This window comes from Acanthopagrus latus, chromosome 2 (genome assembly GCF_904848185.1).
Source record: "Acanthopagrus latus isolate v.2019 chromosome 2, fAcaLat1.1, whole genome shotgun sequence".
Lineage (NCBI taxonomy): Eukaryota > Metazoa > Chordata > Actinopteri > Spariformes > Sparidae > Acanthopagrus > Acanthopagrus latus.
In genome coordinates, this window is record NC_051040.1 from 27327852 (window position 1) to 27343908 (window position 16057).

The 16057-nt window shown below is 40.0% G+C and overlaps 1 protein-coding gene across 3 annotated transcripts in view; it reads right to left on the minus strand.

The window, feature by feature from the left end:
- The window catches only part of LOC119006017 (alpha-2-macroglobulin-like), a 113234-nt gene that overhangs the window by 30020 nt on the left and 67157 nt on the right, over nucleotides 1-16057 (minus strand). For 2 of the 3 annotated variants that reach the window (XM_037074334.1, XM_037074315.1), the window contains 24 exons: nucleotides 15590-15653; nucleotides 15329-15474; nucleotides 13342-13491; nucleotides 13028-13177; nucleotides 12844-12931; nucleotides 12551-12725; nucleotides 11497-11722; nucleotides 10481-10607; nucleotides 10202-10323; nucleotides 10053-10104; nucleotides 9814-9897; nucleotides 8130-8306; nucleotides 7692-7767; nucleotides 7350-7506; nucleotides 7009-7083; nucleotides 6578-6740; nucleotides 6309-6496; nucleotides 3987-4199; nucleotides 2716-2834; nucleotides 2379-2469; nucleotides 2213-2281; nucleotides 2026-2131; nucleotides 1457-1498; nucleotides 1012-1195 (listed from right to left, as the gene is read on the minus strand). The exons of the other annotated variant lie outside the window; for it this stretch is intronic. In XM_037074334.1, the coding sequence (XP_036930229.1) occupies nucleotides 1191-1195; nucleotides 1457-1498; nucleotides 2026-2131; nucleotides 2213-2281; nucleotides 2379-2469; nucleotides 2716-2834; nucleotides 3987-4199; nucleotides 6309-6496; nucleotides 6578-6740; nucleotides 7009-7083; nucleotides 7350-7506; nucleotides 7692-7767; nucleotides 8130-8306; nucleotides 9814-9897; nucleotides 10053-10104; nucleotides 10202-10323; nucleotides 10481-10607; nucleotides 11497-11722; nucleotides 12551-12725; nucleotides 12844-12931; nucleotides 13028-13177; nucleotides 13342-13491; nucleotides 15329-15474; nucleotides 15590-15653 (2865 nt within the window). In that variant the 3' untranslated portion in view covers nucleotides 1012-1190. Of the gene's footprint in view, nucleotides 1-1011; nucleotides 1196-1456; nucleotides 1499-2025; nucleotides 2132-2212; nucleotides 2282-2378; nucleotides 2470-2715; nucleotides 2835-3986; nucleotides 4200-6308; nucleotides 6497-6577; nucleotides 6741-7008; nucleotides 7084-7349; nucleotides 7507-7691; nucleotides 7768-8129; nucleotides 8307-9813; nucleotides 9898-10052; nucleotides 10105-10201; nucleotides 10324-10480; nucleotides 10608-11496; nucleotides 11723-12550; nucleotides 12726-12843; nucleotides 12932-13027; nucleotides 13178-13341; nucleotides 13492-15328; nucleotides 15475-15589; nucleotides 15654-16057 lie in introns of those variants that run through there. 3 annotated transcript variants of the gene reach the window in all.

The window sequence follows — 16057 nt, forward strand, 5'->3', positions numbered from 1 at the left end:
CTGCCTGCATGATATAAAACTCTGGATGACATCAAGTCAACTCAAACTAAACACCAATAAAAACAGAGCTCATGGTTGTGGCATCCAAGGCGCTGCTCCCAGAGGTTGGAGATCTCTGAAGTCTGCAACCTGGGTGTCATCCTCGATTCCACGCTATCCTTTGAACCACACATAAAATCCATCACAAAATCAGCTGTTTATCATCTTAAAAACATCTCCAGACTCTGAACCTCCCTCTCTGAACCTGTGGCTGAGAACTCTCATCCATGCCTTCATCACCTCCCTCCTGGACTACTGTAATGGAGTCCTGTCTGGGCTCCCTTCCAAAACCCTAGACAGGCTCCAGTATGTGCAGAACTGTGCTGCCAGGGTCCTCAGCTGCACCAAATCCTGGCAACACATCACCTCCACTCTCATCTGCCTTCACTGGCTCCCGGTCAAATCATGCATCACTTACAAAATTATCCTCCTGACCTATAAGTCTCTCCCCAACATCTGTCTGACTTCCTCCACCCTATACCCAGTCTCGCAAGCTGCGCTCATCAAGCACAGACAAGCGTTTCACCCCTTACACCAAACTGCAAACCTTCAGCGACAGAGCCTTCTGTGTGACAGCCCCCACTCTCTGGAACACTCTCCCAGCTGACTGAGCAAACCTCCTTGGGTACCCCGAAAGGTGTTATTAAATGTATTGTTATTAATAGAAGATAATAATAACAATGAAAACAAAAATAATAATTCTAACAATAATTATCTTCTATTAATAATGTTTATAATGTTCTTACTCCTTTTTCTACTTGTATTCTTTCTCTAAAATCCTAACGTATTATGACTGCTTTTAATCGTTGCTCTCTAGTTTTGCTATCCCTTCGCTGCAATAAATAATGCAAATTTCCACTTCCACTTTCCACAGAAGGCTGACCTGCATAACCTTGACACTGGATGAAATATATGTGATGAATAAACTTTAGAGAAGAGAAACACTGGAAAAACAGTGAAACACAAGAGTGATTGTAAGGTTGAAATTTAGAGCACTTTATTTCATTGTCCATTGTGCATGTCTTTCATTAACAGCAAATAAGTTTGAACTGTGTGTACAATTCCAGAAAACAGACATGGAATTACATGAAGTTCATAATGGTATTAAATAATACTGGAATCAGCGACCACCTGAGGACAGACTAAACTCTTCAAGCTGTGAAAGAAAGAAAGAAAAGAAATGTGGTTGAAATGTTTGAGGTTAATCATCTATATATATATATATATATATATATATATATATATATATATATATATATATATATATACATACATACATATATATACATACACACACATATATATATATATATATATATATATATATATATATATATATATATATATATATATAGATAGATAGATAGATAGATAGATAGATAGATAGATAGATATATAGATATAGAAAGATTGTTACCTGCAACACAAGAGTAGCTGTATTCTGTCTCATCCTGGTCACCTAGCAGAAGAGAGACGGAAGAGAAAAAAAAATCAAATAAGACTGAACTTTCTTCAATTGTTCAATAGTCTAACTCATTAAAAACATACAATACTCAAATTTACTAATACAATACTCTCTTGATACTTTAAAAAGGTTGGTTATGTGAAGGTAAACATTCAATGTGTAGAGCAAAACAGATTGGGAAGGGAATGACCTAAATACAATCTTGTAATTCTTTGGGTATTTTCTGATGACGGTTTGAATTTGTTTTGCTTTCTAAACATCTGCACAATAAATTCCTACTGTCTTGTGCCTCAAGGTGCTAATCGAACTGTAAATAATGACCTGGGAAAGGAAGAGGAAGTCTTGGCCCAGATATTTGTTATGAATATCTGATGGCTACAACTGAAACCTCAAAACATTGGCCATTGCCCTCAAAGGCTAAACTATCATCAGACAATCATCAGGGATGACAAATGCTCAGGTGTTTAATGCTCAGGATTGACTGAGTATTGGAGAGGACTGCAGTAGAGTATCTGACTTACTTGTCTGGTAGTAGTCATAGATCTTGACCACAGCTGGCTTCAGGTTCTGCACTGGGTGCTCCTGTACAATCTCAAGGGTGTGGTTGATAAGAATGTCCTTTGTTAGCTGTTGGAAGAAAAACAGACAACACCATCAGTAACAAATGTGTAGAACATCATTAATTGTCACTCACTGAATTCCTCTCACCCTCTTTAAGTACACGAGAATGTGATCTTCCTTTTGTTCAACACGATCCACCAGCTGGGCACCTTTGAGCTGTGAGGAGGTGATATTCAGCTGGGTCATCCTGTTGTCTTGACATCAACAATAATAATGCAAATATGAAGTGTAACTAACTACTAAAACAGCTTACCCTCTTCAAAGACTTTGGGTCTGGGACAAACCCTGAGAGCATTTTGATATCCAGGATCACCATGTTAGTAGTGCTCTCCTTTCCACTGTATCTGTAATTCAAGCATAATAATGTGATGTTATGGAGTTATAGTTCATCCATTTCTTCAAAGATCTGCTAGTTGCATGCAGAGAAACCTTTTAATAGGGCTTTATCTCCAGTTAAGATATGCTTGAGCAAAGTATAAACTACTGAGTTATAGACATTTGCCACACATTCATTTTCAGAGGATTGTTCAGTGTTTCAGTATTCTTCTATCATTGCTGTCATGTAGATCCAGTTGGTGGTGATTACTTACAGGGACTTAAGCTTCAGAGTAAGTTTGGGTCTCTTGAGGGTGCAGTCAGCCTCTGGTTTAACCTCCACACTGAGGGTATTCACATCAGTAGGAGTTGGGATGTTGTAGTGCAGAGAAATCTGGGAAAAGAGGTGCACAAGGAAGGTTTGATAATCATAAATGTGGACAAATGTGGTGTAAGTAACATGTTTATTTGCCCTGGAAATCAAGCCATTTACTATTGCTATCTGCAGGTATTTACCACAGCACTGAGCATAGTGTTTCACTTTATGCTGATGACATTTCTATATCTTTACTCTAACCTTCACCAACATCTGGACCTGCTAAAAGGGAATTCCTGTGTTTTTAAATATGTGCCCTGAGTTTAAATACTTTGGTGTGTAAGTCATTCATTGTTACCAACTGTTTCAGAACTGGTCCAGTAAATCACCTCAGCTAGAAGCTGAAATATGGCTTTTGGTTGCAACATAACCCTTTTGGGGCAAATCCAACTGTCAAAGTTAAGTTCACTTTAATTACTTGTTTTGGCCACTGACAGGTTGAGATTACTAGTCTGAAAACATTACAGAAGAAAATAGTGGAGATTTTTGTTTTACTTTTTGTTTAAAGATGAAATATGTTTTGTAACTAGAGGTGAGTTGCTGCAGGAAGACCATGGTGTAAATGTGAGTCAGAGCTGGAGAGAGGAGTTTGGAGTGTACCTCAAAGACTGCCATCAAGAATTCATACAAAGTCATGTCTGACTGATTTTTGATGATCTGGACGAGGCAACAACTGTTACAGCTCACCTCAAAAGATTTCAGAGTGAGACTTACGTGATGTGTGGCTTTGTTACAAGGATCGTATTATTTGACAAAAAAGATCTATTCTGTAAAAATTCTCTCTGGAGTTGAGTGACTACACCAAATCCAACACTTTTGGTGAGTATCATTCACGCACCAAAACGTCAAGGAAGATGTTGAGTGCTGACATCTGCTGCCTATCTTCTTGGGTGGAATAATTAACACAATGAAGACATGTTTCTTAAATTGTTGTACTTATTTTCAGATCACATAACCTTCTCAACATTATATTTTTTAAATAACGGAAATAGTCAGATTGCACCCCTCATTTGGAAAAGAAACAACCCACAATTAAACAAAACATACTACAAGGACCCTTTATAATAGAGGTATGGCAAAAAATGCATATTCAGTATTGGTGTGTTGTTGTGTTTGTGGTAATGTATGTACTGTATATATTATAGAAATAGAGCTGCAGTGATGACTGACCTGCACTGAAGCACATGCAGTGCCCTTCACCTCCAGGCTGTACTTTCCTGTCACATACTTCAGCACCTCCTCCTGGTAGAGCAGTTTGTTGTCCTGATTAACATCAAATGTCAGCTGGCCACTGGGAGACTGGACTGTCACTGTGCTTGAACCAACCGGACTGAACACCAGAGTTGCGTAGAGAGCCAGAGCCTGAAGAGCCACCACTGTGTCCTACAACAAAGACATATAAAACAAGGACTTAACTTCATTGATTTCAAGTCCCACTGAATGCTGATCTTCATTCAGAAATCTAATGACAGCCATCGCTGCATTTAAGTTAAAACAATGACAATTAAATGCTCAGATCCTTAATATTTGAGGTTAAAAGTATACTTTTGAAAGATCTGGACATAATTTAAGTTCAAGACATTCAAAAAATGAAAACACTCCATCAACAGAGTGTGAAGAAGTAACAGATCAGGCGTTACGTCCAACATGCCTATTTATTGTTTTGCAGAGATATCCACTTCTAAGCTGCCACATACGGGTCATCTCCTGTTGTAATAACTTATATTGCCAAAAAAATTGCATATGTAAAGCAATATAATGTCAAACGTCATTACTTGACTAAACGCAGAGAACAAAATGAGAAGTACCAGGGAGACAGGAGTAAACAACGAACCAAGAATCTACATAGAGGACAATCGTCTCAACAAGGTCTTTTCCATAAAGTGAAGAATGTTGTAAGTGAATTTATTGTATTAATGACAAATTCCATGTGACAGAAGAGTTGCTGAGAATGTGAGCTAAAACTAAATTCAGAGAGGCTTGGCACAGCCAAGTGTCTGACAGGAAATAAAGTACAAATCTATTCAGGGATTTAATTTGTTAGTCCAGTGCAAGGTTTAAATAAGTAATTTAAGATGTAAAGAAAAAAAAAGATTTGCACCACACAGCAGTGACAATAAAAAGATAAAATACAAAATGTTATTTTCATTTTAGTATTATTCTGTTAATTATAGAAATAACAGTACATTTTATAGAAATACTGTGCCTTCTTGTAGTAGCAGTACTGGAATGCTGATGCGGCCCACCTACCTCTACACACTTCATTTGAAATGTGATATCAAATCTAATATAAATCAGGTAACAACAGCCAGAAAGTGGTTAAATTTAGGCGAGGCTGCATCACAAGAGGCTGCTGGCATAGAGAGAAAAGTCACCTAGGCTGAGGTTTGAAAAACCAAGCCACACTGCATCCAACTTCTCATCCAGGCAGTGTACACTGCACTTCCAAATCTGTACACTTTGGACAAGCAATATCACTTGCACACTTTGTTGCGCTTCAGCTGTGGAACCCTGGAGCACAGCCTCTGTGGCTCTTCAAAGGCACTTGGTACCAGACCGGTACCAGTTGTCAGTGCTTGTGAGCAGTTTAGACCCACCGAAAGAACAGCCGCAGGCATCCTGACTTCTCCAAGGGACTGGCAGCTGTTTGTGGACACTGACAGGCAGCTGAAGCTTCCCAACCATATTATTGCCACAGCTTTTGTGAATTAAGAGAGAGAGGAAGAGGAGAGCCATCCATATTACCACTGATGCAGATGAGAGGACTTCAAGATGGCTGTGGCTTAAAGGCTACTTAAGACTTGGGGTTCTATTTAGACAGCATATAACGCATCATATAAAGCACAAAGCACTTGTGAGTTTAGGTCGCAGTCCATTCTGCTAGTTGAAGGGAAGATTATCTGGGTGCAAAGTGAGGTGCACGGTCCAAAGGGGTGGCATCTTTACTCTGAATTAGTCCTGGGTGTGTTTTAGGTGCAACATTAATCAAACCAATTCAAGTGTCATCTCTCATTCCCTTTGAGAGCTCGGTGCGCCAAGACCTGACACATATTAACTAGTGGAACCCATCTTTGCTGAGGGAAAGGATGTGATCCTCAGGTGCTGGACCCTCCACCCCATTTCACATCTTCTGTCCCATCAACAACTCTGTGTGACTGCTTATGAAAAATATACATTGATATTTAACCAAGGAGGAGAAGGAGGAGACGCATCTTACTATCTGAACACTGCATTCTTTAAATAGCAGGAAACAGACTGCACCCTTGATGTTAGTGCAGAATTTTTTTGGTCCAAGGCTCTGTCGATTTGATGTAGAAAGACCTGACACACCCCATGATTTCAGAAACATCACTGAGGATGTGTCTAGATGCCTAAGTAGATGTTTGTTCAAAGTTTCACAAAGGTCGGGCTGTTTTTTTGACATTTCAATGAAGATGTCTCACATATTATATCTTTAACTCAGAGTCCAGCATTGTAACATTTAATCTGTACCTGTGTGGAGGAGAAGCCTCCGTAGTAGTTCTGCTGCCCTGTAAGCCATCTGACAATCGGTGTGGTGTAACCCAGGTCTTCAGCAGTAGGAGAGGCACTGAGTTTGGCCAACAGCACATAGGAGCTGATCTCCACAGACAGAGAGGCTGACGTTTCTGCTGCTGTCTGAGACCAGTGGAGGAAACCTCCTACAAACAGAAAAAAGGGACCAGGTCAGCTAAACTTACAATAACGGTGCCTCAGTGATTTCACTCAGGAGGATGACTCACCTTGTCTTACAGCAACAGTGTCTAGGTGCGTCAGAAGGTGAGCGCGAGCCTCCATGTCTCCTGCCAGGGTGAAGACGTATGCTAGCAGAGCAGTGGTGTAGGTGTTACTGAGGTCACTCATGGACTCCCTGAGGCATGACAGACTCTGTTTTACCAAGGCATCCTACAAAAGATTAAAACAAAATCATTTTAAAAATCATGATAAATAAGTGTAATATTAGTTGAATTTACTGATCAAAACACAGCATGTTTCTACTGTTTCATGATTCTTGGATTCAAGGAAACTTTTGACCTCAATGAATGGATACTGAACAAAAGGAGAAATAATTATGTATCAAAAGTATACAATCTATGTTTCATTCATTGTTGCTTATGGCAAAGTTTACATTTTAAACAACATTAACTGTTTGTACGGCCGAGACACTACTTACATTTGCAGACGTATTCATCTCCAGGAAGGCAGCAGTTATGTAGGCACTGAGAGTCACTTCATCAGACACTCCACCCTGCAGAGATTGAGCATCTTATAGATATTTTAACACTGTATCTCCAACAGTCAGGAGCCCAAAGTTATGTAAGTTATCTAGTGAACTGCTCACATTCAGATGGATGGTGGCAGTATTTCAAAGTTACTACTGAGGCATGCATAGCTGATGGGGGTATGGAAATGTACATGTCTCACCTTCATCAGTTTCAGTTATCAGCAGCTGATGATGATGTTAACTGATAGTCCTTTTAGAATATGAAACACTTCAGGGATTTTTCACCTTACCTTCATTCTGTTGTTGAAGAGTTTTCCTGACTGTTCAAAACAGCCGTTTTCACGTTGTTTTCGCTCCAGCCAAATCTTTGACTGCTCAATCTTTGTTGGGTCGATGTAGATGAAAGACTGGGCTTTGGCAAAAGATCTGAGCACAAAAGCTGTCAGCCTGAGGATGTTACAACAAGGTTAGACATTAACTGACAGGATACGACACCAGGACGAACCTGATCTGTGTAACGTCTCATGATAGTCATCAGAGAACAGCTGAGGTCAGCTGTATTATATTGATAAGAGATGGTGCACCTGTACAAACACTATTCTATATGGAGGATTGATTAGTATTGTCCTCACCAAGTGTTCCCTGCTCCTGCTCCAAATGTGCTATAAGCACCGTCAGAATGTTTGTAGTTCAGCTGTCTCTGGTAGCCTGAAGAAGAACGGAAGCCTGTCAATGGGGCATTACTGACTCACATATTGACACGGAGGGAAATTTGTTCATGATGTCTCCGTCAGTTTAAATGTACAGACAAAGAAAAACAACATTTTGGGAAATATTTTGCCTTTGTTGGACAGCTGGTAGCAGAGAGAAGACAGGAAAAGAGAGGAGAGATGAGGAATACTATGCAACAAAGGTCGCCCCAGTGACCTCGGGGTTTTGTTTGGGACTCTGTGAGGTGATTAAACACACCAGATCTCCTGCTAATACATATAATAAAAGGAATCTGATGCTTACAGGTTGTATATTTTGCACATCTTAAGGGTCTTATATGTTTCTAAACAGAGACTCACCACTGGTCAGGTAGTTGTTAGACTTCTCTGTGATAGCTGGGGTCAGCTGCTGTGTATTTCTCAGGTACTGCAGGATGTAAATGTTCGGGGCCAGAAGTGCCATGTTCTGCTCACCACATCCGTATGGCATCGTCAGCAGCCCATCCAGGTTGTTCAGGGCTCGGCCCAGAATGTCACCTGCACAAAAACACTGACTGGCTAAGCAAGAACATGTAACCAACCTGACACAGATAATAAAAGTGAGTGTTATGTTGCTACAACACCCATAAAATACCCGCCCATAGAATCAGAATTAATACTGCATGCTGCTTATTACTGAAACAAGGTTTGTGTTTTCACATTGTATTATTCAGTGATGTAACATATTTAGATGACTAGTATCTATGAGGGATGACAGTTTATTGTTGATCCAACTAAAAATTCAGATCGAGCAGATTTAATTTTTATTATTTGTAATTGGATTTGTCATAGTTTGTGTTTTTGGTTATGTTATTTCCTACATTATTTTGAAGCTGCTTCCTCATGTGTCATGTTTCGCTCCTTACTTCCTTCCTTTGCCCTTTTCACTCCTCACCTGTGATCTATTAATCACCCCTTGAGTAGTTCAGTCCTTGTATTCCCTGCGTTTTGCCCTTGTGTTCTAATGTGCTACTCCTAGTCTGGGGCAATAGGACTAATATTGTTATATTGAGAGAAAGGCTTCAATGTAGGTAATGTTGAAAGCTGAAATGTTGAAAGGAGGTGGTATTTTAAGTTGAAGTACTCTGATGGTTTGAAGCGCCACTCCAGTGGTTTTTGGCATTTTTATGATCTTTCCTGACAATGTGTTAGAATTTTTGGCGAATAACTTAATTTTGTGCTTGTGCATGTCATCCACCAAGCTTGGCTTCTGGTGTGTTAAGAGTGCCGAGGCTCCTTTTTAAGAACAAGGGAGTTTGTGCAGAGTGTGCCTTCAATATGTTATCAAAGCTACTGTGGAACATGTGTGTCAATAATGTAAGGTCAAGGGGCGCAATGAAGCGTGATTAATCTGCATTTTTTGTTGTTGCTTTTTTTATGTGTAATTATTCACGTAATTATTCAAAGTAAAACTAATAGTTTGACAGCCAGATTACATCTTCTCAAATTAGTTAGTGAGTGTTTGTGAACTTTTATACTTGTACTTGTATGAATGTTACTTACAATACTTACTTACAATTTGAATTGATATCTAAACTTAACCCTCAAAGCTTCATTTGGTGGCTAATAAGGCTATCCAATAACAAATGTGCCAATGAAAACCCTGGCGTGTGGACAAAAAACAAAACTGTGCAACAGGCCCTGGTTTGGAGAGGTGACCATGACCACTGTCAGACCTGTCAGTGTTTGAGCTGGTTATTTTCTGTTTGAGTCTGAAGACAGCATGCAACATGGCTAATGCTAGCTGACATTTGAGAACAATTATAATTTATTAATGTTTTTGCATTTGGGGCCTATCTTGTGTGTTTTGACAAGAACAATGCAGGAGTAAAAAGTAATTTCAACTTAAAAGTAACTAATACTCTAAAGTATTATTTTAATACCAGTAGCTTTACTTGTAATTGAGAGCACAGTAATGTCACTGTAATTTTGGTTGAGTTCAGGATTTCAGTACTTTCCATCACTGTTTAAAACAACACTTCATTCACTTCATTTATCAGTTTACCCAGGACTGATAGTGTAGCTCGGCCAGATCCATCAATCATGTTCTCAGGGAGTTCTATGTCTATTTCTTCTGTCAAAGTCTCATCTGTGTGCAGAGAAAGAGAACAAACATAATATAGCGTGAAAACTCAAGTAAAACTCAAGAGATTTAATTAACACTTCAGTTAGTATGCTGAAACAGGTCAGACTGGAAATAAGACCAGTGTCACAAAGTGGATCCATCCATCCATCCATACTGACCTTTTGGACAGAGCAGCCAGTTGTAGTTCTTCATCATCTCAGTTCCCTCAGCCTGAGAGGGAAGAAAATAATGACTTCTGTTAGTTTCTCTTTTCTATTAAATACAGTGCAGACATGGTTTCTTTGTCATCTTTTGTTAAGTTACCAACCTTTACAATGAGAGATCGTGTGACCACATCAATACGACCTCTTTCTGGCACGCTCACAATCTCCTTGCCACATGAAGCGTGGGATGCTACAGCCTCAGCAGTCACAGATACATTCACAGCCCCTAAAGAAGATCAGCCAACACAGCATGAAACACAATTAAAACACAAAAGAGTATAGTGTGAAAACATTTTGTCACTGATTTCATCGAGAATAGAAAAGGGAAGCGCTGGGGACATTTCAGCATTTTACCGCAGTGTGGATGAAAGCTTGATACTTACCCAAGGCTGAGGGAGCCATGGTCCAGCTGAGGGTCTTGCGCTCACCGCCACACAGACAGGATGTGTACTCGTCACCAGAGAGGGGGGTGAGGGTGTAATCTAAGGAGGGAGCTGCAGTCACAGTGACCTGTTAAATGGAGACAGCAATTTATATTTTCAGGTTGTCCTCATTAGAAAAACATTTACAACTGTGAAAGCAGCTTATTATCACGCATTTACATGTTCCTTGTTTGCTGGAGACCTCTATTTTCTGCAATATTATTATCATTAAGACAGCAAAGGTCCTCCTTAGTCAGATTAAGTCAGTCTAAATCAGATTAAGTTGTATAAAGGATGAAATAAATCTACATATGGAGGAGGTTAGGCAGACAAGCAGAAGACTCTCCATCCAGGAGACCACTGGTAGTGTCTCATGTGAAAGCCGGAAAAACGGTCAGTAACTTTAACTTACTGACAACTTTGAGTTGCATCATGTTTATAACATAACCGAAGTTACTTACATAATGTACGTACATTCATGACTGAAGTAATCTAGTCATTTTAACTGAATCATGTTTTCCTAAACCCAGCAAAATAGCAGAATCTACCCAAACAGTGAGCGTACAGTGAGTGACCACGTTTAACAATTCAAAGCTGTATGCTGGGTTTTTATTTCAAATAAATCATACATCAATATAAGTATTCTGTAAATTAAACTAATTAAGAAAATAAGGACAATCCAGAATGTTTACCACAACCTGTCATCATGATTGAGTTGTGCCAATATGGTAAACATAAGTATGGCAAGCATGTTAGCGTTGTCATGTTCTCATGCAGAAATTAGCATTTAAATGCACAATCTGGTTCTGGTTTCTGCATTTAAAGGGTCTCTTCAGCAGAAAACAAAACAAACAATTACGGCGGGGAGGGCTGCATGTTTGTACAAAACTCAACAAAATATTGGACAAAGTCTCTTTACATTTTAATGCAGAAATCTTCCATATTGTATCTTTAATTCATGTAAAAGAATTGATTACCATGATGCAGCTGGACAGGTAGTTGAAGATGGTTGCCTTGAGTTCAAAGTGCTCCCCCCGAATGATGGAATAAGGCAGACTCAGCTCAAGGAAAAAGGGTTGGAACACTTTGATCTCTTTACGAGGAGCCAAGCCAAAACCCTGAGGGGACAAACAGAAAGCCTCTGTCTCCCAAGTGGTGATTGTGTCTGGGACAGTGAAGGGCACGTCCTTCGTTCCAGACTCTCTGGATGAGAGAATACACACAAACACATTCAGTGAGCTGTAAAAAACATACTAACATTAAGTCACAAAAATTAAATATGACGACTGTAGCTCAGGAGGTAGAGTCATCTAATAATCGGAAGGTAGCTGGCTCGAATTGAGCACGATTCTGAACCTCAAATTGCTCCTGATGAGCAGCTGGTACCTTGCATGGCAGCCTCTGACATCAGTGTATGAATGTGTGTTTGAATGGGTTAATGTGACAAGTGTTGTAAAGCGCTTTGAGTGGTCAGTAGACTGGAACAGTGCCAAAGAAATGCAAGTACATTCACCATTCCATTTTTAAAAAAACTATTTGAGAAGATGAGTTAATGTCAGGATTAATTGTAATTGTAAATAGCTCTACAAAGTAGATACTCTGACCTCAAATATCCTGTGCAAATGTGCAAATACTATATATTGTGTTCTTGAGAATTCAGATATTCAGATACTGAATGAGAGTTTCAGAATTTGACACAATTCAATGGAAAAACAGAGCATATTTCTCATTGTAAAGAGCATAACTCTAAGTATGAATACTTTTGTCCATACATAAATGTGTGTATACTGATTAAGAAGCGGCATGTAAAATGAGAAAAATTATTTACTGAAATAATAATCACAATGGGGAAAATGAAAAAAAAAGTCAGAAAAAAGTAGTGTCAATATATTATTTTTAGGCCTTACACATGCTCTGGTACTATAAAAAAAATAAAAATAAATAAAATAATAATAATAATAATAATAATAAGAAGAAGAAGAAGAAGAAGAAGAAGAAGAAGAAGAAATTACAGAAATGCCAGAAGCTCACCCAACTTCCACCAGGTCCCATATCCAGGTTTCAGGGAAGAAAGTGCGGACAGTCTCTATTGGTGAGGTATCTTCAGGATAATTTCCCCCAAAGCCTCCGGCAGGACCTGCCCCGCTCATACCCACATTCATTCTGCTTACCACTGGAACACTGTCATACCTTTCATACATAATACCTGAAATTAAATCAGAAAATATTCAATCAGAAGCAGAGCACAGCAATGACACAGTGATTTGTTTAAGATCTAGTAAATATTCAGCATGTCATTATATAGATAAGAAAAAGAAAGTCACCATAGCCTTGGTGGTATTCTCTTCCCCTGTATTTGAGGCATGAAGGTACTCGGATTAACAAGTTTGTTGCCATCTTCAGCCCTACATTCTAGATAAACCAACACAATACAGTCATAATTGAAAAGTTAATGAACATAGTGTATCAATATGTTTTTTATATGGGGTGTTATTTTTTGTGCAGTACCTGGAAAACTGTATGAGCGTCCTCTCTGTCACTGAAGTCAGGAGGATAAGGCAGAATGTATCTTCTAGGTCTCACATGCAGACAATCGACAGGATCTTGAATGTCATACGGAGTATGGGATACTTTTCTGACCGGCAGCAACCCAAATATCTGAAAAGAAAGGTACAGCTCAAGGCTATTAATGACCACATGTTTGTCTTGTATAAAGCTCTGACAAAATATTATTCTTACAGAGGAGTACACCTCACAAATGTGAACATAACTTTTTTGTACAGGTGATGTTAGCATCTATCTGTGGGGATTCCAGCAGTTACCTGCTCTGCCTCCAGGGTCTTCCCTGGCTCCTTGATGAGGACACTCTGGTCGACAGCACTCACACCACAGAGAGAGTCCGGCTGGGCCGTCACCTGCAGGTTGGTCTCCTCTCCTGGGACAGCTGACGAGGGAGAAAACTCCAAGGACACCTGACACATACAGAAAGACACAGAACGCACCATCTGCATTTTAGTGGCTCAAGATGACAATCTCTGATCTCGTCAAACATGTAAATGACTCCAGAAAATCTCCTTGATGGATTTTTAATCAGGAGGCCAGTCAAATGAAATAACTGTGTTTTTCATCAAGCTAACACCTTTATATGTGAAGTACCTCGCAGGGGAGAGGCCACATAGAAGTCACTCACTAGATATGCTTTTGTTTATGTTACTAAGTATAACTACTGCAAAGGGGATGCATAACCGCACTTGTGAAATATTAAAAGAAAAATGTGTAAGACATGGCCAGAATTTTAATTTTAAACATTAGAGAAAAAAAAAACCTCACATTATCATCAGTTTGAAGAAACAGCAGTGTTGATGTTACTTGTCATGCTAATCAGCTAAGTCTGTCTTGTCTGTCTCTCAGCTTTAAGTGTTATAAAACAAAACAAATGCAAAGTCAAGAAAGTAAATACTTTTTCATCTATTCTCTTTACTGAATAGTAAAATATAACCATATGCCGTCTGTAGGAACATTTCTCTCTTTAATTGAACAAAGAGCAGCTAACATGCATTATTATTTCATCTTAAAACAAACTTCATTCAGACTCAACAGAAAGAAAATACAACTCATTCACAATCTTTGTCTTTCAGTCCTTGGATACATTTGTCTCTCAAGGCAGGAACACACCGGCCCAACCGTTGGACGTCTGAAGTGTTTCGGACGAGGTCGGGAACAAATATGTTTGGTGTATTCAGCTGCATTGGAAGCTTTCGGAGCTGCGCAGACATCTGCTCTGACTCAACATGCGAAGTCTGAGGAGGAGGGCCGTCGGACGTCTGAGCCATTGGGATCTCTGACTGGCAGTGTGCTAGCGCATCAGCACGGTGTGGGAGGGGCGGAGTACTGTGTGCGCATTGGTTTCCTACGCACTCCATACCGTCATTCCTCGTTTTCATGCTTTAAAGTCCTGGCACGAGACTAGTTGTTATGTCCGTTCAGGACAAATTCATTTGTGTTCGTTTGGTAATGCCTCGCTGCATGTTTAGTATGCAGCTGTTTTTATATGAAATAGTTAAGTTTTGTTTTGATCAAAAGTAAAGAGATTTGCATGCATAAGCCTGTCGTTTACAACTCACAACACGACCACCACCCGCTTACTGCATCTCGCACAAGTGCAGAACGTACACACTACTGTGGAGTGGGCAGCACGTCGAGGCGGTGTGTTTCCGTGCAACTTTTCTGCCGAACGGGTCAGACAAGAGGCAACGGAGTGGTCGGATAAGGCAGCTGGACGTCTGAGCGGTGTGGGGGGCCTTCAGTGAGTAACACATCTCAGGCTGGACTAATTATTCTGTCTTTGTACAGCCCAAAGATAGAGTGTAGCATACAGTTTGACCCAGGTATCTCTTAAGTAACCATGGATATCCAGCGATGGGTTAAATAGACTACTGATTAGAATGCTCGTCAGAACGGTAGTGGCTGGCAAACAGTACTGGTTGCTATTGTTTTCCTTGATCAAGCCTGTCAACAAATGCTGCTTCTTATGACATTGAGGTCTCCTGGCCACAAGGCCACCAGCAAAATTTCAGATCTACATGCCATTTTCATCCACTGCTGATGCCCGATACTCTCCCACTCCTCCCCCGCTGTATGTATCCTGTAAATCACCTCTGTGCTCTGACCCCTGATGTTAAACTGACCTCACCTGGTCTTGGAGGGCCACATATTGATCTTTTGTAATACAACTCATATACCTTTTAATTCTACGCCTGCTTCTGACTAGAGAACAGTCAGTGCCACAAGTCTCCTTCTTATACTGACCTTGTTAGTGAAGCATTTCTCAATGGAGAAGTCAGCACTGTGGGCGATCACAGTCTCACTGGGGAGGACGGCGTAAGCCACAATCTGGACGTCTGGTGCTATCTCTGCAGACACCTTCAACCTGAAGGACACCTCGCCCTCAGTCACTGAAACAGCAACAACAATCATCATACACATGAAACTATAGATCTATAACAATGCAGCTCAAAAAGCATTCAGTCTAGAATAAAGGGTTATTTTAAGACGTCATCCTTTGCCCACCTGATTTAGCCTGCACCTCGATCTGTTTAAGTCCTTGCATGACAATGGCTCCTCTGGATAAAACCTAAAGAATTTGAGAGAAAGTGACACAAAGAATGAGTGATGTTACGCTAAAACGGATCCTTTAACATCAGGTTACAACACTGCCTGGTGTTCTGGTGTGTGATTATTTGTCATTTTGTTAACTACTGAGGGGAATTTGTTGATATGAGTTCGGTCAAAAGGTTTGCTGTACAGGTTCAGTATGTAGGACACCAATATGTAGTAACAGCTAAAGGGCTGTCGTGCTAAAACCAGATCTGGGGCCTGTCTCATGACGCAAGTTCAACCCAGTGATGCTCAAACACACAGCAATCCATACCTTATTTGGTTATTTTGGAAAGGTGTAAAATTTGCAACATTTGGAAGCAGCTAAGTTGCAGTGTACAGTGTAAGAGGCTGGCCACTCAATCATGGGGATCGGTGTAC